The sequence below is a fragment of the Anopheles bellator genome, chromosome 2 (genome assembly GCF_943735745.2).
Source record: "Anopheles bellator chromosome 2, idAnoBellAS_SP24_06.2, whole genome shotgun sequence".
Lineage (NCBI taxonomy): Eukaryota > Metazoa > Arthropoda > Insecta > Diptera > Culicidae > Anopheles > Anopheles bellator.
The window spans coordinates 17,273,956-17,295,896 of record NC_071286.1 but is presented as its reverse complement, the minus strand read 5'-3'; the positions used below and the strand labels follow the sequence as shown (position 1 = coordinate 17,295,896).

General features: G+C 51.1%; 1 protein-coding gene across 1 annotated transcript; it reads left to right on the top strand.

Annotated features, from left to right (window-relative positions):
• The first annotated feature begins 913 nt into the window (after positions 1-913).
• Positions 914-20,844, top strand: LOC131208576 (allatostatin-A receptor). The gene is made up of 8 exons (XM_058201369.1): positions 914-1,088; positions 4,001-4,155; positions 4,249-4,379; positions 4,450-4,597; positions 17,765-17,883; positions 20,181-20,256; positions 20,327-20,482; positions 20,740-20,844. The coding sequence occupies exons 1-8, from the start codon at positions 914-916 to the stop codon at positions 20,842-20,844; spliced, it is 1,065 nt and encodes a 354-aa protein (XP_058057352.1).
• The last annotated feature ends 1,097 nt before the right edge of the window (positions 20,845-21,941 follow it).

The window sequence follows — 21,941 nt, the reverse complement described above, 5'->3', positions numbered from 1 at the left end:
CCTGGAGTGATGAACAACGCGAACATATTAATAATCTTTCTTTATCCCACAGCACAGCTTCGTTTTGAAGGCCACCGTTTTAATGCCTCGAAGCTTATCATCGTAAAGTGATCGACGGGAGAGCGGTTGTTGAAAAATGTAACCATTTTGTTGTCCTTTTTCGGCGAACGCCGAAAGTGGCGCTTCGGGGCAAAGCGTTTAAAAGTAAAGAACCGAATCGATCAAGTAGCCAAGCTACGCAGGCTGTGTTTGGCCCTGTGAAGAAGTGAACCTCAGTGAAAAGCTTTCCACAGTAGTAGGCTGTGGAAAAACAGTGCCGAAAGCGAAAGGCAAAACATCGTAAAAGCATCTCCGGGCGAAACAAACACGGAACGGTGGAGGTGGCCAGCTGTGAGCCACCCTTTTCCAGACGCACACGCGCGGGGTGAAAGGATTAAACTGAGCACCGTATTTTTCTGTTTATTATTTTTAGCCTTATTCCCTGCACAAACAGAAGCCACAGCCATCCGCCGGAGCGCCGGACAGTGTCCACTGCGTTCGTTTGGGTCGCCATTTTCGTTGTCCATCAGTCCCGTCTGAGCGGTGCCAGCGATGGCCCACTGAACGTGATCGAAAGCGGCACGTGCTGGTACCGTTTCGGAATTAGTTCGGTGGCGCAGTGAGCGGAAAGAGTGTTTGCTGACTTCCGACGAACCTTCGTACGGTGACCCGAAAACCCACGCCTCACGGATCTGAAAATTGCAGCCAGCCTTTGAATAAAAAACCCAAAACATGAGACCGTGTGCAGTGAGTGTAGCATTAAAGTGAATGTTACAGTGAGTGAGAGAGTTAATAAGGCCACACGTCTACGATGAACGAAACGGAGTCAACGTTCACCGGCGTGTTCGAGGAGATGGCCACCCTGACTCCGCGGATGGCCGACGGCGGTAATCTGACGTGGGCCGAGCGCATGAACTACACGTTCGGTAATGACGCCCTGTACCACGTGAACACGTCCACGATCGAGCGGATCGTCTCGATGATGGTGCCCGTCTTTTTCGGCTTCATCGGCCTGGCCGGCCTCCTCGGTAACGGGCTGGTAGTACTTGGTGAGTAGCGAGCTGTAAGTAGACCGAAATTAGACGCTGCCATTTTCGCAGGGTCCGAGTCCTTCCACGGACAACGGGACGCCAGAGTTCAACGTCCGCCCAAAAAGGGGTGGCCCATCATGAGGCCGCCCTGTAACAGACCATAATCAACAAGCAAAATCAACAACCGTAAGGTTATAAATAAACTTCGTAAACCAAGCGCCGTTTGGGCTTTTCCAGTGGGACTTTGGCCCCGTTCTCTCCAACGATCAACGGTGATTCTGTTGCCCAGCAACATATCGCGTCGTTCGAGCGGAATGATTACTACAAATGGCCTCATAGAAAGCGATATTCTGCAACACTAGCTCCAGCGAATCGGGCTATAGTGTGTCCTCGAAACAACGCACCGCGGAACATGGGCCAGACTGACGGAGACTGATGGCTTCTGGAACTTTTTGGCATGGTTACCGATTTATAAATCAATCAATCTGTTCATTGTAATCGAAGCCCACCAAAGTACCGAAACCGCGCCCACCGTTGTCGATCGATAAGTGCCAGAAGTTCTTCAGCTCTCCAGAACCGAGCCAAGCTTTCACCTAAATCGCAGCCTAAGGTGTGAAACTCAATACACGATACACGACGCCATTCGACGGAACCGAAGGCCACAGTTACACAGCCGTAGCATATCAATTCGGCCGTAGCCCGGGTTCGGGAGGGCCACCCTTTTTTTCCGCCCGACAAGGTGCGAAATCTGATAGCATCCCGCCATTGTGCCAGTGTGGCGACCAGGAAAGGCAAAATCAATCACACTCGCTGGCGGCTGGCGCGTCGGCGAGAAAAACTTCATTTCGCCTGACCCGCCCGACTGTTTGCCTGTTTTAAATAACAATAGACAAAAGCGAACCCGGAAAATTCGGTCAAAAGATCTGACGTTTCGAGCAAGAGAGAAAGGTCCGAACAGGAAGTAGACGCGAAACTCGTTGCCGCTTGCCAGATAAACTTTTATTTCCCGATACACACCCGCACCGGATGTTAAATAGTAACACCGACTGACTGACTACGTTTGGCCCCGGGCCGCGTTTAGCGGCAGCTTACGGGCCTTTTATGGGGCCGTAATAGCATTTTTATGCCCACTGCCGGCGAACATCACACATCATCACACTCAAACATCATTTCCGGCTGATTGAATAGCTCAATTTCGGCCAAGAAGCGCGTGGTGCGCGTATGTGTGCGAACGGAAATGATATTCAGCTTCGAACTCCGCCGGGGCCGGGGGATTCGGTTTCTTCGGATCATCCCGGTGCCATCGATCTTGGTGCCCCGTGTTCCCTCCCACCGAACGGAAAGGAAATCAACATGAGCCAGACGACTAATCCCCCGTTTCAATCGCGCCGGCCCGCCGGCTGGCTGGCCGGTGGAGTGTGCAGGGTTATGATATGGGTAATTAATCTTGTTCGATACCGGGCGCCGCCCCTGTGACCCGCCCTTGGCGCACCAGCCACAGGGGGACGCTCACGAAACGATGGCTCAACAAGTGATTCACTCCATCATCACGTCCTCGTCGGGTGGGGGGAGAGGGCCAAACCCCCGGCGCAGTGTGATGAATGAAATCGACTCCCGCCGCCGAATCCAGCGGCATGGGCGGGCGAACGGGCGAAACGCTACACCGATTCCGGCACGTACTTGAAATGCCCTGGAACGCCCCCTCAACGACGGCAGAGGGTGGCAGTGTATCCTTTTGAATTTCCTGCAACGTTGCTGCTGCGCGCGGCAAAGGTTGTTTGCCGAAGGAAGTGTGCCCCAGATGTCCCAGATAGCTTCCGGCTGGCCCGGCTTTGATGATTCCTTCCTTTACTAACCGACTTTACGTGCTTCCCGGAGCTGGGCCCCCGGGGGTGGTCGGAGCTCGGTGGCAATATTTTTGCCAACCGACCAACTCCGGTTGCGGTTTTGCTGTAAAGCGATTTAGTGTATGAAAAATCGTTTTCCCAGTTCCGTAGCTGTGCCTCGACAGCCAGAATGTTTGCCGGAAGCTCGGAACGACCAGGCGCCTCCATCGACGTGATGGGCCGACGAGCCGAGCCACCGAAGGCCACCTTGGCGGGAACTGCCTGTCGGTGCACCGGTTATGAAACGCCCTGTTTATTTCTTCTCAGAAACCTACCCCCACTCGGATCGGAGTAGGCGGCTAGTAATGCGCATATTGAATGAGAGCTTTAAACGAACCACTCATCGAAGCAGCCTCTCCCGAGTTGGCGAAGTAAAAACATGTACGAAACCGTGTCGGTGCAGGCAATTTCGAGAACACGGAATAGTTGCGAAACGGGGACCATCCATCTCCCGGTTAGATAAGGGCCTTATTCACATGCTGCCGAGTGCTGCTCGTCGGTCGCATTCCGTTGAAGGATGTATCCTTTCTAGCTGATGCGCCGCTCGAGGGCAACAAAGTTATCGTCGCGCAACGTTGCCATGGAAACGCTTAGAACGAATGTGACGAGTGTGTTGGTAGAACACATTTTGAAAAATGGAATAAAACGGCTGCCGCTCGACCGTCGCGTTGGAAACTTATCCAATATCATGACTCGGTCAGCTCTGCGACAGCATCACGTGGGTTCGTTTTGATGCATAACTTACCATGCAGTTCCGGGGCCGGGCACATCGCACCGGGCGTCTGGTGAGTGTATCTGACTCCGTTTTCCATCGGTGACCAGGCGTCTCCATCGCAATGGATCGGTGACCAGGCGTCTCCATCGCAATGTGACCGGCGCTCATCTTGGTATCGCTGGTGTTGTGGCCACAGAAGCACCGTGAAAAATGACCTCCAATAGGTCACAGGACTAAATAACAGTGTTATGTAGCGAAGGAAATGGCCGCCAATGTATCAACGCACGTCCTAACCAGCGATCATCCTCGCTCGTTCCCTTTTTCGACAGTGGTGGCCGCCAACCAGAGCATGCGATCGACGACCAACCTGCTGATCATCAACCTGGCCGCCGCCGACCTGCTGTTTGTGGTGTTTTGCGTCCCGTTCACGGCCGTCGACTACGTCCTGCCCGAGTGGCCATTCGGCGAGTATTGGTGCAAGTTTGTACGTATTAGCACGAAGGTGGTCTTTCAAGGGGTGGTGGCATAAACGAGCATTCTTCTTCCGCATGTCCATCCTTTCCGCCCCCCTCCCTAGGTCCAGTATATGATCGTCGTGACGGCACATGCCAGCGCGTACACGCTCGTGCTGATGTCACTGGACCGCTTCCTGGCCGTCGTGCATCCCATCACCAGCATGTCAATCCGCACGGAACGGAACGCCTCGATGTGAGTCGGATTCTTCGGTGTCCCACGGCGTGAGTTTAATTCATTTCGATTCCACCTCACTTCCTCGCAGTGCCATCTGTGTCACGTGGTTCATTATCCTGACGACGGCCATTCCAGTGGCGGTCTCGCACGGTGTCCTGTTCTACCCACGGCAGGGTGGCTACTACACGGCCTGCCTGTTCCTGCACAACGAGGGCTACAGTTTGGTGGCCTTTCATGTAAGTACCGCACTCCGGATGATCCTGGAGCGCTTCCGTCTTCATCCGTCAAAAGAAGCCACCGTTAGCTCTTCTTGATTACTTCTGTGGGAAATTTAATTCACTTTGAGGCTAGCGACTGGCCCGTGGGGGGTGCACTGGCCGCAACTTGAAAGGCTACCTTGATTCAGGGATATGGCTGTATGACCGGAATCCGGATCCAGCTCCAGCTTCGTCTGTGGTCGGGCACCACGCTACCGATATTGAAAGGTCCGGCTTTATTCACTCGCTCGAGTTTCTCCGGCGCACCGTTGGCAACGAATCTCATTTCAATCGTGTTTAAAGCCACCGAGCGGAACCGATTTACTTTTAGCACCTCGAAAGAAACCGGAAATTATCACTTTTCCGGCCCCAGGGCCGTCCGGTGTTTAATGAACAAATAGTGCGCACAACAATGAACCATTTCCGCGCCCGGTCCGACGCCCATCCTGTTGCGCGGCCCGTAAGGATGGGACGGAAAATATATTCATAAAACCCCCGGTGCTGGTCGCGGTCCGTGCCGTGACTCGGTCGAACAGCAAAACAGCGACGCCTCGGAATGCCACGACGGTGTTCCCCGGACCTACGCCCAGCTGCTGGGTAGGGCTCTTCTGGGACGCATCATCATCATCGTCAGCATCAACAGCGCAACACCATGGGTGGTGGGATAAATACACCTCGCAGAAACATTCCACCCCTGGGTCCTGGGCGAGCTTCTCCAGCGAAGCGAGGGGATTTGCTTTCTTCGTCGTCGTCGGGCGTTGCAAACAATGCACGTAAACAAACAAACATACAGACAACTCCGCTGTAAATAGCGACGGCGACGGTGACCCACGGACCGCCGAACCCATGCCCAACGGTTCGCTTTTATTATCCTTGCCCCCACCCACAACACATACGCAGTACCGGCCACAATCCCTTTATTTGCATGGGTTGCAGAGTGCGTGTGGAAAGGCCGGAATCTTTCGTTTGTGTGGCTTGCCGGTGGCATGCCGGGGCATGGTGCAACCGAATGCCGCCGGTGGCAAGGGATTTAAGCTGAAGGTTGGGCCGTGTTTTCACACAGAAAAGTGGAAAACATGGCCGGCGGCCACGGTCGTTCGGGCGAGCACAGGGTGTCACCGTGGTTTCCGAATGGTCCCGTGTCGAAGGTCTTTGTCTGATAAAGTACCGAACGGGGATTTCTACCGGATTTCCTTCTTTAACTGCAGCTAATCCCTGGTTAAAGAAGCACAAATGTAGCGACTTCTTTTGCGGTCGCAACACCATCATCAAAGCGCCTGCAATGCTGTCAGTTTGGTGTGCTGTGACAGCACAGCAAAAATGATGCTTTGATAGAGTTAGGCCTCGTCCACACTATGAGTTTCTTCAACAGGTTTTTTGGCTATGCTAGCGTCCACACTAGCAGCTTTTGCTCAGAAAATCCGTGAATTCCAGTGAGTGAAATGACAGTTCGTTTCTTTTTGCTTCGATTTTTCAATTTCCTTTCCTTCTCCTTCTATTGCCATCTTTATCAAAATCTGATCCACTGTCGAAAAACTAGCAATATTTCTGGATAGAAAAAAAAACTTGCCGAAATTTGGCGTAAACTATGAAATTTAAAAAAATATTTCAAATCGGGAAAATATCCGATAAACATAAGGTGCTCAAAAGCAACTCACGGAACTCTAGCAAAAGATTAATATTTTCCTGCCCTACCATACATTTTTACCAAGTTTCTCATAGTGTGGACGCCGGGTTAGAAACACTGAACTGGATTACTTTTCTGGCCAACGTTCTCTTGGAAAGGCGAGAGAGGTAATCGAACTGGTTACATTGACCGTTGAGTTACATTAACCATTCCAATCGAGGGTTCCAGCAAAACGAGTTATCAAAAGTGAACGAAATGTGAGTTTTCTACTATTCCAAGTCCAGTAAATATAATGTCAAATTCTTCTTGAAAAGGCTTCACAACTGACACAACCGGTTCCGACTACTCTATCTACGAGGGCCGGCTCAGCAATTAGCGGCATGTAATCTAGGGAGCTAACGAGATTTGTCTGTCGATGTGAAAAGCCTACGATGGAGCGGAAAAGAAAAAGAATTTTCATCGAAGGAACATGGACATGGAGCCGTGTTTGTCAAATGTCACAGATGAAATGTTGGCCCAACTGTCACCGGTGCTTAGTCGCGTATGGCCATACCCAACTAACATCGCTACATCGAATTATAATGTTCAGTTACGAAGAATTGAACTCCATTCGCCTATGACCTATGACCATACGAATGCCAAATGTCACTTCATGAAATGCACTCAGTGTTTTTCCCGATCTCGTTTGCCCCACAACATCCGATATCAACCGGTTTCCCCCACACGACTGACATATCATCACACCGGGTCACCGGGCCGGGCATCGATACGTTTGAAGTCCTGTTTCGCCCACCTTTCCCGGCGAATCAAAACCATCCGTTCGGCAAATAGAGCGAAAGGACGCTGGAAAATTTGCAGGAAATCCACGGTATGTTCCACCGTGTATCCACGGAAATAGGGCTTCGGAATCCACTCCACATTCGGTCGGTGTCTGTCAGCAGGCAACAGCGCCAGGAGCGTGGGTTGATCCGCGATTCAACAGCTCGCATTATATTGAGCAATAAACAAACGCAGCGCTCCGGGGACCCCCCGAACCTGGCAACGCGAAAATCGCTAACAATACGAATACGCTGGTTGGAACCTTTTTTTGAACCAATAAACATTATGGAAAACTCCGGAGCGGAGAAAACCCGGTGCCCGAAAGGGGAAAACCCAGCAGGGGCTTCGGCGCACGGTAGAAAACTCGAAAACCGAAACATCGCGGATCTTGGACGGTGGCTTGATATTCCTCTCGGCGTGCGGTACGCCTTGGACCTTGGCTCTTGGGGTACACTTTTTTACGGTCAATCGTTAACACACTTCGATGCACTTCCATCTGATTGCGTCCGATTGTGAGTGGCGGCCGCCTCATAAAGCGCACAATGTATCGAGTTCTCCCGAAGAACCTTGCGCGGTGCGCAAAATATTTACACGGCGAAGGGTCCACCCTTCAGGTTGCATGAAGTGGGTTGAATAGTTGAAGGTAAAAACGAGATGGGATAAAAGTGGGAATGCGTACCGATGCGAGATGGCCAAAGATTTGTTGACAGCCATTTTTGCTCGACAAAAGTGTCCTTCGGGGTTGTCACAAAAGGCTAGGCCAGCCCAGCCTCCAATCCAGCTCCAAAGTTCCGACAGCGACGTAGAGCATGGTGAAGAAAGTCGGTCGGTCTCCAGGTATTTCTTTCCGCAACTCTGGAGCAGGAAAATTACGTCCCACCATAAGGGCCACCGATGCGTGAAATGTTTCGTCGGCAAGAGCTTACTTTTATTAAACAGCGAGCGCTGGCCGCCACCGAAAAGAACCCGCAGCATGCTCCCTCATGGAACCTGTTTGATCAAACGTGGCCTCCGAGGCGCACTTTACCGAAGGCTTCCCAGAATGGCCACCAGCCAAACGAGTTGAAGCCAAAACAAGTATCTGGTGGCGGAGCGCGATCAAAACTCGTCAAAAAGTGCGGATGTCACCGAGAGCGTGAACCGAGTAAACATGCTAAATTATGCTTCCACTTTCCGTCGGCCACCGCGCGCACTGCCGCAACCGGATCCGGCACGTACCTTCCGTCACGTACGACACATCGAGCGGGGCTGTTCCGATACGCAAACTTCCGGAGGCGGCACGATTCGCGGAATCCGTAAGCCCGGGTGCTCCGAATGACACGCTGTGCTTCCTGATGACGCTGAGCCACTACGCCCAGATGTGCCCAGAACGGGTCCGTGCATTAAACATTCTTGGCCCACGGTTTGCCGTCTGCTTGCGTCTGCCGATTGGAAGTACAAAGTTGCGAAGTCTTTTTCTTTTCTTCACTTTGGAACAGGCTTCCCTTTTGGCTGCAACGTGCGCGGCTTCATCGTTTTATGTGTAGTTGCCATTTTTTCGGGTCCCCTGATTTCTTCAAAGGTCCCGTAAAATCTTATGGATTCGAATGAAAAATTCATAGATTTCGTTCCCAAGTCGCAAGGGCCGGGTGCCCGAAAAGTGTTTTAATAATCGTGATTGCTTTCGAACCTGCTGCGGATCCGCATTGATGGCATGTTCGGCAGGAGCGCCCACATGCAGCGCAGCAGCTCGTGGAGACGTCGTCACGAGACCTTTCCGCGCACGAATCGTTTCATCTGTGAGCGAGATTCAAGGATGGATTAAAAACCATCGCGAATTGGAAATTCTCGGGAAAAACAGCAAAACAAAGATTCTGATTTGAACAAAAAGTCAATACCGAAACTGGATACCGGAGGACCGTCGTAAAACAAACTTTGCCAATACTGGTTTATGCTTCGCCCGTTTGTCGGTCCACAAATTCGTTTCGCTGAATCTCGGTCCATAATCATCAACTTTCGCACTGCGCTCATTCATATTGATGGCGAAATGAAAATATTGTTGCCAACTTTGGCGCAATCGAGAGGATAACATTACTCACCGCTAATCCCGTGCCCATTCTCCCCCACGTAAGGAGGCAAATTAATCGGTGTGGCCGGAAAAAAGGCCCGAGCGCACGGCACACATTTTTCACTCTACTCATCGGATAAGTTTTTAGCGTAGATGCGGGTCGAAAAAGGAAGGGGTTTTCCACAGCGCTCTCAGGCGAACCGGGCCGACCACACTTGAGCCAGTTGGTGGTGGCGAGGACGCGAGCCATTAGGGCCAAAGTTTATGCTTCTCATGCTCTCGTGCTCGATTTTCGCCTCTTCGGGGCTTTCCGAGAGCTCACTAATAAAGCATAACTCATCGTGCAGCGGGGCAGATTCGGTCGAAAGGATTCTGATGTTTGCTTGTTTCTCTTTTTTGGTGAAGAGTCATCTTCTTGGCCCGGGGCTTCGGTTGAAATTGGGGCACGAGCATCGAATCAAAACTTTGCCCAGACGGAGAAGACCTCGGGCATCTGCCGCACAGCGATCGATGCGTGTTGATTTCTGCGGTCAAACAGTTGCGGCCAGTCTGTAAGCTCGGCTCGGTTAGCCACCAAACAGTTTCAATAGGATTCATGGCACAAGAAACAGCTAGACGTCGCCGATTCGAAGTAATGTTTCTCTTTTTCAAAGTCTATAAGTATGGTTCCTTTTGAAACACAACGGTCTCTCGGACTTGGAAAGATAACAATTGAACGCACAGTAATGGAAGCGAGAAGCCATAATTAAAGGGCCCAGCAGGGAATCCAAACCTGGATGATTCTAATTTTGAGATAACACAAACTTTAGTGGCAGTCGAAAATTATGCCTTTGTCATTGTCATACTTACTTCGGAACTTCCCGAAACGTCGTTATACTTATCTTATCGGCAAGTTGTCACCATACTGGAGGCCACCAATAAAGGGCACACCATGGCGGGATAGTAAACCCAGGGGACCTACAACCCAGGGGCGTCAATTATTTGACACCACTGGGATTGGGACGATGAATGGATTCACTGTTTTTCATCATCCGTTTTCTATTTTGTAAAACTGGCCCACCACTGGCCACGCTCTGGACGATGGATGATGGTCCGTTCCGGGAAGGATTATCTTGTTCCGTGACTTTGTCGACCTTTCGGTTCGCGAAACACCCAACTGACGAGACCCCAACGTCAAATTTTGGGCCCCTCGGGATCACTCGGGTTCTCGGGACCTCGGCGCTGCTAACATCCACTAATCCGTGGGTTCTTTTAAGTGGCCCGGCGACAATGGCACCTAATAACGGACGGGGCCACAATGGGGGCCACAAAAGAAATCTTAATTTCATTACCCGCCAAGAAGCTGCCCTTTTCCCGATCCTTTGCACCGGAATTTAAGGACGATTCGGAGGAAACATTAAACTTTAAGGGGATGTTGTTGTATTTTTAGGTAACTTTCTTTTTTAAATAGATATTTTTCCATCTACATCGCGAAACTCGTTGCGTCAAAGTAGGCAATGCAATCGATTTAAAGATCGTGATACCGTAACCATGGCTTCCACTTTAGCGTGATGCAGCCGAAGCTCGCCGATTGTGTTCGGTGAAGCAAATGCAACGAAAGTATTTAAAATTATAAACTAAAAACCGCGTAATTGTGCTCTGAACTTTCCAAGCTACACCGCAGTGGCCGGCGTCCTGCGTGGCGCATACTTTCGGCGTGTCTCGCGATGAAGTTGCTCCTTCGACGCTTCCGTTACAAGTGTCGCTGCAGCGCCATCCTCACAGCAGCAGTAGTGTGTAATTTAATTCACTTTTGCTCTACAGCAACTCAAGAGATTCCTGAAGCAACATTCTTCTCTGCGAAGCATCCGCGTCACTGAGCATCCGAGTCACGGTTCCGGGACGTCGTACCGAAACGAGTTGCTCCGGAACGTCGTGCAATTCGGTGGACCCCATTTCGCCTGACAACCGGAACGATGTGGGACGGCAATCCCGTGTGTCTCGTGTCAGGAAGTGGCATTTTGCTTCGTCGTGAGAGGTCAATTTAGCCAATCTTGCGCTGCTGTTTTGCTGTACATCCACTTGGTGACGGCGGCACCCAGTTATTCCAACCTGTCACGCTGCCAAACTCCACGCCCAAGATCCTTGCGCGGCCGGTGTGTTTTGTGTAGTCGAAAATCAAAAGTTGGCCACCCGTTTTGTCCGAGAGGATCGCATTTTTTGCTGGCGGCCTGAGCAGTGGCAGCCCGAAAAGGCAGCCGGAGCCGGCCGGCGGTCGCCTGACTGACATGTCTTTGCGCTGTGGGATTATAATTGCTTTTCGTACGATAAACTTTTTCGGGTTTTCTCGCAGCCCGCGCGAACCAAAGTTGACTTCTTTTAGCGAGCCGCAGCCAGGCCCGGACCTGCGCCTGGGCCCATCCGGGGAGTGGTAGGTTTCCCAAATTTCTGATTTGCGTCCGAAATGATCTGCAAAACTTTGGCCCATTCCAGCGGCTACTGTCGGCAAATTGTTTGGCCCGTAATGCCTATTTGTGTCAGTGGAAGCTGCCCGCCATTTTTGCATCCCGAACGCTAAATAGCGAACATTCCGGAAAACTCGACGCCCTAATTCTGGGACGCCCTGTTTTTGTGCACTCGCTTGAAGCTGTCTTAAAGATTTGTGGACGTGAGAGCGCCTTATCTGCCGCCAACAAGCGCCGATTTAAAACACCACGCGAGGAGCTTAAAAGGGCTTAAAGAAAGAGTAAGGCAAAAAGAAGGTTCCGCTGCCTAGTCGGTCCCTTTTTTCCTCCCGACAGCCTTGTTTTGCTAATTTAAACTCTCTTCGCTGGTTAATTATTTTCATTAGCATTGTTACGGCTTGTTTGCCGACTGAAACGGGCAGCCCTTTTCGGACCCTTTCTAAATTACGTTGATTATGACAAATTAGGCTACGTTTGTACTACACACCGGCTACATCCCGCTCGGAGCTCGGGCTGTCCATTCGCGAAACAAGCAAAAAAGTATCGCCAACATCGTTGTGGATCCCTGAAAAATGGTTGGGCGGACAGGTTTTGTGCTCCATTCCGAAGCATCGTGCAAACCACGGGCCACGGCGACTAGCTGGCGGCGCTTGGCTTCATCTACACCCGGTGTGTACTCTCAATGTTTAATTTTCGTGCGAACAAGAAGCTCGAACGACGATTCCCAACCACGGGGGTTGGAATGGTTTACTCCATTAGCATATTTAATCGGGCGCGCGTACTTGCCTAATCTTAATCTGGAAAGAGAGTTCTCGAACGCGACGAGCACGCGATTGATGGTGTTTTCTTGGAGGGCAATATTAAACCACGGCATGATGAACGATTTATATTTATCTCCGCGGGGTTTCATTAGTTTCACCGCAAATTGCAATGCAAGCCCTCGGGTGCCGGCCGGCCACATTAACGATGTTTATGCTCGCAATCTGCACACCAGCGTACGGCTGGCGTCCAATTAACGAGCGAACATTCATCAGCTGGCGCACCGAGATGGATCCCGAGGCCCAGGATTCCTCCCGGCCATGTAGAACGTTTCGCGCTGTGCAATTGTTTCGCCATTAAAATTAATCATCCACAGCACTGTCCAAAAATCTCACCGAAATGGATTCATCATCCATACGCTTGCACGCACATCCAATGCTCGCTCACCGGTGGCTTCGGCCATCATCGATCATTCCGTGCCGCCGGTGCCCAATTCTTTGAAAGCAACTTCCCTCAACATCCTGCGGCTGGCTTACGGAGGCAAACACTCAGCGCTCACTCCAAAGTGGTGGGTAAATAAACGTGTGCACCCCACTCACGCCACGCCACTTTAAACTGCGAACCTTTACGGTGTTGATCCTTTTCGGAAACATTCAACGCTAAGCCGCCATAGAGCGTGGAATAGAATTCCAAATGGTTTTTGTCGCGCCAGTCAATCGGATTAGCGTGTGCCGAAATTCATGGCAGCGACTTACGGCGGGACCAACCGCCGGCTGCTGTGTTCGATGTAATGTTTCAGCGAAGAAAAAATGTGACATGAAATATGGGGCCCTCCACGGGTGGTTTGATAAGTTTTCGGCCCCAAACCTGAAGATGGTAGCTCTAGTGAATGAAAGCTAGTCAATTTTGTTGTAAATTTTCCGATAAATACTTACCACAATTCTGAGGGACAATTAATGTTCAGGACGTCCAAAAACTGCAACCACCGGAGAAAAAATCACCAATGGTCACCAAATGAACTAAAGTAGGAGGATTAACTGGAGAAGATAGAAGGGGACATGAACGTGTAAAAAACTGTGTTTGTGACCCAGTATGAATATGAGAAACTTGGTAAAAATGTATGGCAGGCCAAGAAACTATTAATCTTTTGCAAGAGTTCCGTGAGTTACTTTGAGTTGCTTTTGAGCGCCTTATGTTCAAGAAATATTTCACGCATTTTTTCAATGTGAACGTTGAAGCCACATTTCGGCAATTTTTTTTGCCTTCCAAAAATATGGCTAGCTTTTCGACAGCGGATCAGATTTTAACAAAGATGGCAATAGAAGGAGAAGGAAAGGAAACTGCAAAATCAAAGCAAAAACAAACGAACTGTCATTTCACTGACTGGAGCTCACGGAATTTTTAGCCCAAAAGCTGCTAGTGTGGACGCTAGCATATCAAAAAACCTGTAGAGAAAACTGATACTGTGGGCGAGGCGTGACATATACAATCAATAGTTAAACATGAGAAAACTGTCTGCGCGTTGGCTGTGGCATTTGCTCACGTTGCAATCACGGTACTCAGCGGTTACCATGGCGAAAATCCGTGAATTACGATTTGAGCTGCTTGACCATCTGCCATAATCACCCCAGATCTTACCCCAAAGTAGCTTCTTTTTGTTCCCAGGATTGCTGGGATCGCCGGGAGAAGTGTGCAGAGTTATGTGGTGACTATGTCAAAAATAACACCAAAATTCAGAAAAATAGGTTGGTTAAATCGGCAACTTTTCAGACCACCATCGGATGTCTTGTGCTCTATCGCCACCAGCAGTGGCAGAAAGGCAGCAGTGGATCGGAACCGAATTTATGAAGCTTATGGGTCCATTAGAATCTTCCGAAAAAAAGAGGGACCAAATATAATCTGCACTTCCGACGATCGTCAGACTAGTGGAACGTCGTAGAATAAAAAGAAAGCACCGAGGAGTGCCCTGTTGGGAAATTTATGAATTTGACGAAAAATGTTCCCAGCCTCGCCGCCCGAAGGCAACAGGCACGACATGGCACAGCCCACTGAATTTGGTCGTTTTCTTTCGTTTTTCACTGTTCACTATTCCTTTCGGTCACCGGTACGGTACTTTAACTGGCCACCGGCATTAACTTGTCAGCTTTGCAACATTTTATTTTCGGTGCGTATGAGTGCGCCATGTTTTATGCTTTATGTGGTTGGATAGCATTAACCGGAACATGGAGCAAATTCTGTGAAGAAAGCGTTGAATACGCCTACTGTGAATCCATGGAAAATGGAATGCTGTTTTTGCGAAACGAACTCAGTTGCTGCGTCACCGTCAAGAGCAACAATTATTTAAAAATCTGTCATAACTGTCCGGGCCGGCAAATTAGTTTTATCCGCGTGCGATTGTCCTTTATCTCGCTCGCTACTTCGTTAGCGTGCGTGCGGGTTGCCGGAAAATGAAATGTCCCTCACAATAAAACAATTAGCCGCGGCGGGTTTTTTTGTGCAAGTCTGCCGCCACGCTTTTGACGCTTCGCCGGCCGGATTAAGCGACGAATCATTGTCCATTTAATCGCCCCGTGGTGCGATGTCGGGGCAAAAACTGGCCACCACCGAACCGGACGAGCTTTTTCTTTGGTTTTCCGATTTTGTGTGAAAACGGCTGAAAATAGGAACACAACAACTGGGCAACTCCCCCGAGCTGAACAAGTTTTTAGTTCGAATTATTGTTGTGTTTTTCCCGGCTTTGGCGGCCCACTCGAGTGGCGCCCATTGTGTTGGCCGATGGTTCCGACGGCGACAGTGAGTGTGATTGAAAAATTGAATTTATATCACACGCTTTCATCGGAACTTCGCACTTTCTCGCCTCCCGCTCCGTCTGGGCGTGAAGTCAACATCCTTCGGCGAAAGCGAAGCGAAAGCCGAACGTAGCAGCCCCCCGCCGGGGGAGCCATTTCGTAAAGCAACATTTCAATTTCGGTGCCCCGGAAACCCAAAGTTGAACGGTCCCACTGCGGATGGGATGGCGCAAAATGGCGCCCACTAACATGTCAGCGTCATCGGATGATTTCGCGTCACGCCGCACACGCCACTCTCGTTTTTAAAATGTATTCTATTTTGGTGCTCGCTAAAATGTAGCATCAAACAAACGGAAAACGGGCCAGGATTCGTTCAAAGTTTCACCATAACATTCCCTTCGTGTCGATAGGGATTGCAAATAACGAGCCGTTCGAATGCAGAATGCGTAACCTTCGATGCTGTCGACACCGATGAAAGAGAGCTTCGTGTGACTTTCCAGCTGATGTGTTGGGGGTTGGGGTGGGCGGCCCTTAATGATGCAAAGTAATGATGTAATTCCAGTGAAAAATATAAAAATAACCTTCCGTGAGAACTCAATCCCGAGATGGACTGCGCCCGACTGCGACGCTTACTTTGTCGAAAGCCACTTTCACGACACTTTCTCTCTCTCTCAACTATCCTTCGGTGGCATTTGAATGTCGTTCGGCATCCTTAGATTGTCGTAGAATGGAAAACGGGCTCTATTTATAGGTTTCCATGGCGGATTGATGTCCTTTTCGGTTGCCGATTGCCAATCGTTGGATGATCAACTTCACCACTGTCGGTTGCTGACCAAGCTTAGTGAAAAGCAGCACTTGGCAAAATTGGCATAATTTTCAAGAAAGACGGAAAACACTGTTATATTCGCAGTAATCGGTGAAGCTACCAATTTCCTTAGAATGGTGGATTCCTTTCCGATAAACCTTTTATTGTTTCGTCGAAAACCATTCGTCGATCTATTTTTCGAAAGCTGACCGGGTGATAATCTGACGGGGGACCAAGTCTGGAGACTACAGCGTTTCGCAATTAAGGGTTTTTAATGCGTCCTTCACGAATGTAGCCGTTCACATGCGTTCGTTTCGGGACAGATTTAGTGTATCTTTCCATTTTTGTTATCATGTTAACGATAAGCTTCCCCAGGCAAACGATGTGGTTCGACCGCCTTTTCTTCAAATGAAGAAGCAAAGGTAGCGAATGCTTTTAAAAGTAATGAATGTAAATTCTGAACGCCCATGCAATGCATTTATTAAAATTAGGTTACGCTCATAAAAGTCATCCCCGAAAATCCGCCCCAAACCTCAGTGTGTCATTAGCACGTAAAGGTTGTCTACATTTTGTTGTTTTTATTCGACGATAAATATTTTCCATTAAAAAATCATTAACAGCCGAACATACGATATGCGGTGGCTCACGTGCCTGCCTAATGGTCCCACCCAAGTCCTGACACCCAGGACCTGGTGTCCAATTACCGAAACGATCAGAGTGCTTGAAAGCCGAGAAGATTGTTGAACAACAGCGCGCACCAAGCTGCCGGGCGAGTTTCGGTTGCGGCTTCTGAACTGTCTTACCCAAACAGCTTCATTCCAACAAAACACAAGCCGCTGGCCGTCAGAAAGTGATCGCTCCGTGGCGCTGTTTGACCAGCAGACAAGTTGGCCGGCATTAACGTAATTCAATTCAGTGTTTAAACAAGGAATCCAGGCAGGACGCCGGTACGGGCGAAGCAGCCAAACGACGCGGCGAGCGTTCGGAAGCGAAAAGTTTCAATTTAACCAATTCGCAGAAAGCATCGCTGGGGCCCGGGGCAACAGGGATCCGAGTGTCTGCCCCGACCAGGCACCGGGTTTCCACAAATGCCGGCTAATCTGTAATTAGTTTGAAAGACTGTCGATGCGATGCCAACGGTTGACTGGCCCGCCGGAAGCTTTTGGCCCCGGTTTGGGCCGGCCGAAAGTGTGAAACCGTGCGGTGAGCCATCGCTCAACAAACGACTCCTGGGAAGACAGTGGATCGCACCAACAGCCGCAAGTTGCTCCTTGCTTCTCCTTGGTTCGTGTGATGTTGCGGTTTAGAAAAACTTTGCTCGTTGGGCGACGACGACGGCGACGCACCGAGGAAGCGGCCGGGTCGAAGCGTGTTTGATGTTTCCAGATGGAATTTGATCAAATTATGTTCGCCTTCGGTTCAGCGAGAACGTTGGCGGAATTGATGATATCCGGTCGGTCGGTGTGCGTGGCTTTTACGACCCCCGGGGAGCATCCGCTGTTCGCTCCCGCTGTCGTGCGTCGGTTTTCCATATACGTTAATATCGTCGGCCCGCAAGCTGTTGAGCCCATTGAGGGACCGCCCAAGCCGGTCCCAAGACCAAGACCCGTGGTGGGTTTTCGTGAACTCGTCTCGTTCCTTCGTTTTTCTTTTTAATCCAATCCAATCCAATCTATAAGCCGCTGAGGGCAAACATTTCTCGTCGCTAAATAGCAGTCCGTCCGTCCGTCCGGCGAGCATGTGGCCGCCAAGGATAAGAATATTGGGACGCCATTTTTCGGCGGTGGCGCTGTCTTTCACCGTGCGCTCCAGCAGGAGGTCCGGGTGCCATTAACGCTTCCCTCTCTCGTCCGCAGGTATCGTTTTTCCTGTCGTCGTACGTGGTGCCACTCTCGCTGATATCCTTCCTGTACATGGGAATGCTCATCCGGCTCTGGAAGGGCGCACCAGGTGGCCGGGCTTCGGCGGAATCGAGGTACGTACCGCGTTGCAGCAACCAACAGGCGTGTATCCTTCAGGCTCCGAGACCTTCCGATTAGATGAATTTCCCCCGCTTGGCCTTCGATATCCGCTGGGACCGAGCGTTACTAATCAGGAAAAAAAACGAGCGGCGCATCTTCCTCGGTGAAGGATATAATCGTCAGTTATCCTCGCACCGCCTTGTTTTTGGGGAGGGCCTCCAATGTTTGCGTTATTCAATTTGGCCGGGGCTCCATCGGAACCTTCGCAGGGTACCGGGGCACGTTTTTATTTTCCCCAATTTCGCGCGTTCCTTAATTTCGCCCATTTCGAAATCGGCCTGCGGTCAGCGTAATGGCATTCCACGGTCTATTTAAATATTTAAACGCAATTTTGCTTTCTCTACTAGGGCCCGCCCAAGACTGGCCGGCCGAGTTTATTTATGCGTACGAGGCCGAGGGGTTTGATTTACGTACCATCCACGGGCAACCGCGGCCATAAGCCGTGGCCGCGGCAGATGGCAAACAGGGCCCCGCGAAGATAGAGTGAAATATGGCCGTGCAAAGCCGTGGCATCATCGATATGTTTATTTTACATTATTATTATTGGAAGAGCACCATCCGCGGGCTGGGCCGCTCGATCTTCTGCTTCGGTACCCAGCACGGTGGAAGTGTAATGATCTTCGTGCTGTCCGATAAAGAAAAAACATTGCGCGTAATTGATTGACTGCAATCATAATTTTACGGCGAGCCAAACAGTCTGCCCGACAAACACATAACTTGCCATCCTTTATTGATCGGTGCCACACATGTGTTGACACAGTCAACGAACCAAATGACGGTTGGTGGCTCCCGCAAAACCACAGACTTCATGGAGTGTGGAATGTAAATTAAATAACCCTATGCCGGACTGGGCCGCACTCGGCCGCAACCGCAAACACTTGCCGTTTGTTCGAACACGAATTCGAAACCGGAGGTCTTCAGGTTCCATTATCGTGCCGCCTAATTGGCCAACCTCCAGCCAACTGTTGCTCGATGTGTCGCTACTATGGCGATGGTGCCAACCAAGCATCAAGGATCAGGCAGTACGTGCCACGAACACAGGATGTGCACACCGGATGTGCATTAGGCGAGCCACTGGAAGTTGATGATTCGATTCTCCGCAGCCCAGTGACCCAGTACCGACTGACCTCGAACGAATCGTAGCTCAGCCGGCAGACGGGATGGGCAGCTAATGGGCCAAGAATTCCCGCAAAATTGCAACGCCCCGTGTGGGGGACCATGCGCCTCCATCGGCCGGGCATTAAACATTAGCATTATTTGCCCCATCGGGTGCAGCGCATCTTTTGTGGCTCTAGCTCCAGAGTGCATGGCCTCCTATGGTTACACACATGCAAAGCCGTACGGAGAGTGGGACTCCTGCCACGGGAGACTCGTGTAGTGCCTGCAGTCAGGTATTTCCGGCACCGGCTCACTTGTTATTTATGAAGCCATCGAAGCCAGTTGTTGGCAGAGTGGCATTGGAACGTACGAGCAATGCGGTAAATTAAAACGGGATACACCGAGCCGGGCCGAAACTCTGGAGCAGGACTTCTTGATGCCCTTCTCTTCCTAATCACCGGTTGCACTGTTCGCCATTCGAGTTCGGAGTTTCAGAAACAATAATAAATTGCGTACCGTAACCGGAGCTGGGGCCACAGCCAGACACACACGCAGGCGCACTCCGACAAGATGCTGTTAATTTTAAACAATCACCCCACAGCTCGGGCGCTGTGTCTTCTCAAGTACCGAATGCTTGTTTAGCCCGCAACAATGCTGCATCTCTTCTCGGTGTTTCCACATCTGTGTTCCCAGCTCGCAACTCGGAGCCAATTATTTAAATTATTTCTTGCAAACATTGTCACGAGTACGCAAACTTGTTCGCCAGTATGCCGTCGGCAGAGGGGTCCACAAGGACGGAGATGCAACACAATTGCGTTGCATCTCCGGGTCGGTCAACACGGCATTCCATTATTGGTTGGCCATCGCTCAGTGCCGTGGCCATGGTCCTGGCAGCACCATCTCGGCTGATCGGGGCTCAGGCCGTACTGTTATTAGAGCCAGCCATTAAACAGACACATACACCCCGAGCCGGGCGATGCAACTTAACGAGCTTGTCACCGACACCGGCCCTGGATCGGAGTGCCGTCGTCTGATTGATCGATCGGAACGGAGTGGGTACTTCGAGGGATTCTTTTCACCGCCACGCGCCCCACTCACCGGAACGTCGTAAATTGATGCAAATAATCTCACCTCTCTCCGCCTCCGTCCGCAGGAGAGGCAAAAAGCGTGTCACCCGAATGGTCGTCGTCGTCGTCCTGGTGTTTGCCTTCTGCTGGTGCCCCATTCAGGTACGTACCCCCGCGTGTCGCCTTTACAAGTCCACTTCAGTTGCACTCATTGTTGCCTTCCTTCCGGCAGGTGATCCTGCTGCTGAAGTCGCTGAAGCTGTACGAGCTCACCCACGCTAGCATCATTTTTCAAATCGTGTCCCACGTGCTGGCCTATACCAACTCCTGCATTAACCCGGTACTTTACGCCTTCCTTTCGGACAACTTCCGGAAAGCGTTCCGCAAGGTAAGCCGACACGTGGCACCAGTTCGGTTGGAGCCAGGGGACGGACCAGAGGTCCGAACCCGGGTGGGTCTGATTTCAAAACATTCCGCGCTTTTTTTTCAACTTCCAAATTTTGAACCCGTTCTAAAATTACCAACTTCCTTCTCTCTCTCTCTCTCTCTCTCTCTCTCTCTTTCTCTCGCACTCTGTTTACCATTTCCCGATCGGCCGTTGCGGCGCGGGCGTGATTTATGACATGGGCGGACGATCCGGCGCAGGTGGTGTGGTGTGGCCGGCCACCGCCACTGACCATCCAGCCGGCGGCACAGACGAAAACCACGCGCACCACCGGCAACGGCACGTCGAACGCGGACGGCTTATGAGCCGAGGAGCCTGCCGCCGTCTACGATGGGAGATTTATGGAGAAGTACATCGAAGTAGCCAGCGTTTGAGGAGCTCGAACACCCAGAGAGCTGAAGCTAACGTTCGGCGCCCGCAGTGTGGTAGTGGCCGTTCGTAGTACCATTTCGTTCTCCGGCTCCGGAATCCGAGCAACGGCCGAGAGATAGCAGCAACCGCTAGCCACAGGGTTCTGCACGTTCCATGTAAATATTATCATATCGCGTGTGTTTGCACAAGTCAAGGGTAAACACACACGAACACACACTGTCAGCCATCAGAAGTGGCAGCAATCGCAGCAATCCGGTTCGGGTACTGACCACAACTCTCGGCGGGCGCCTCTTATGGGGGGCCGTAGATCACAACACTCCACGACACCGCAGACGCAGCGCCTTAAAACGGGCGGAGACGAAGCGCCTGAAGCGCCGCCCGAAGACGTCAGTCGTAAGCCCCCCCCTGACGCGCTTCTTGCCGCTGGTTCGCTGGTCTCGCGCCTCGGCCGTGTCCGTGGACTGTTTCGTCTTTCGCCAACCCTTGAAAGTATTCGGTAATTAGGAGGCCAATGTGGCGGATGTGACGATGGATTCACTCACGCAGCCTGCTGTTCGGTTCGCACATCATTTCCGGACCCGGAGTCGGATTGCTCGACCGGTACCGCGTTTACGTTTACCTGTCACGGGGTCGAGCTGTTCCACCGGCAGGCTCTATCCATCGGCACGGATTCCATTTCTGCGGGTCCCAATTAGCCACCCCCGGTGAGCCGATAATGATATTGTTCCGGACGATTGGTCGAAAAATTGCTTCCCTTGGGCAGCCAGGGCCACCCATCAGCCGAACAGCGGGTTCCACGCCGATTCAGTAATCAGCCAAAATGGGCGACCCGTCCCGGCGGGTGTCCCGTCGTCGATGGTGTCGTTTAATTTCACAAGATGCTAACGACGACTGTTTGGGCCGATTTCTCCATAATCTGTCGCGGCAATCAATGGCCTTGTGTTGCTTTTTTAATTATAGCACCCCGCCCCAGCATGGGAGCAGCATGGGTGGCGTGGAGAGGCTGATTTGATTGCTTTGGCCGAATGGG

Excerpts from the sequence above, each read along its gene's own strand:
- LOC131208576 (XM_058201369.1), top strand. The coding sequence starts at position 914 with ATGGCCGACGGCGGTAATCTGACGTGGGCCGAGCGCATGAACTACACG. Across the intron at positions 4,598-17,764 it reads ACAGTTTGGTGGCCTTTCAT|GTATCGTTTTTCCTGTCGTC; the intron begins GTAAGTACCGCA and ends TCTCGTCCGCAG. Across the intron at positions 20,483-20,739 it reads TCCGGAAAGCGTTCCGCAAG|GTGGTGTGGTGTGGCCGGCC; the intron begins GTAAGCCGACAC and ends GATCCGGCGCAG.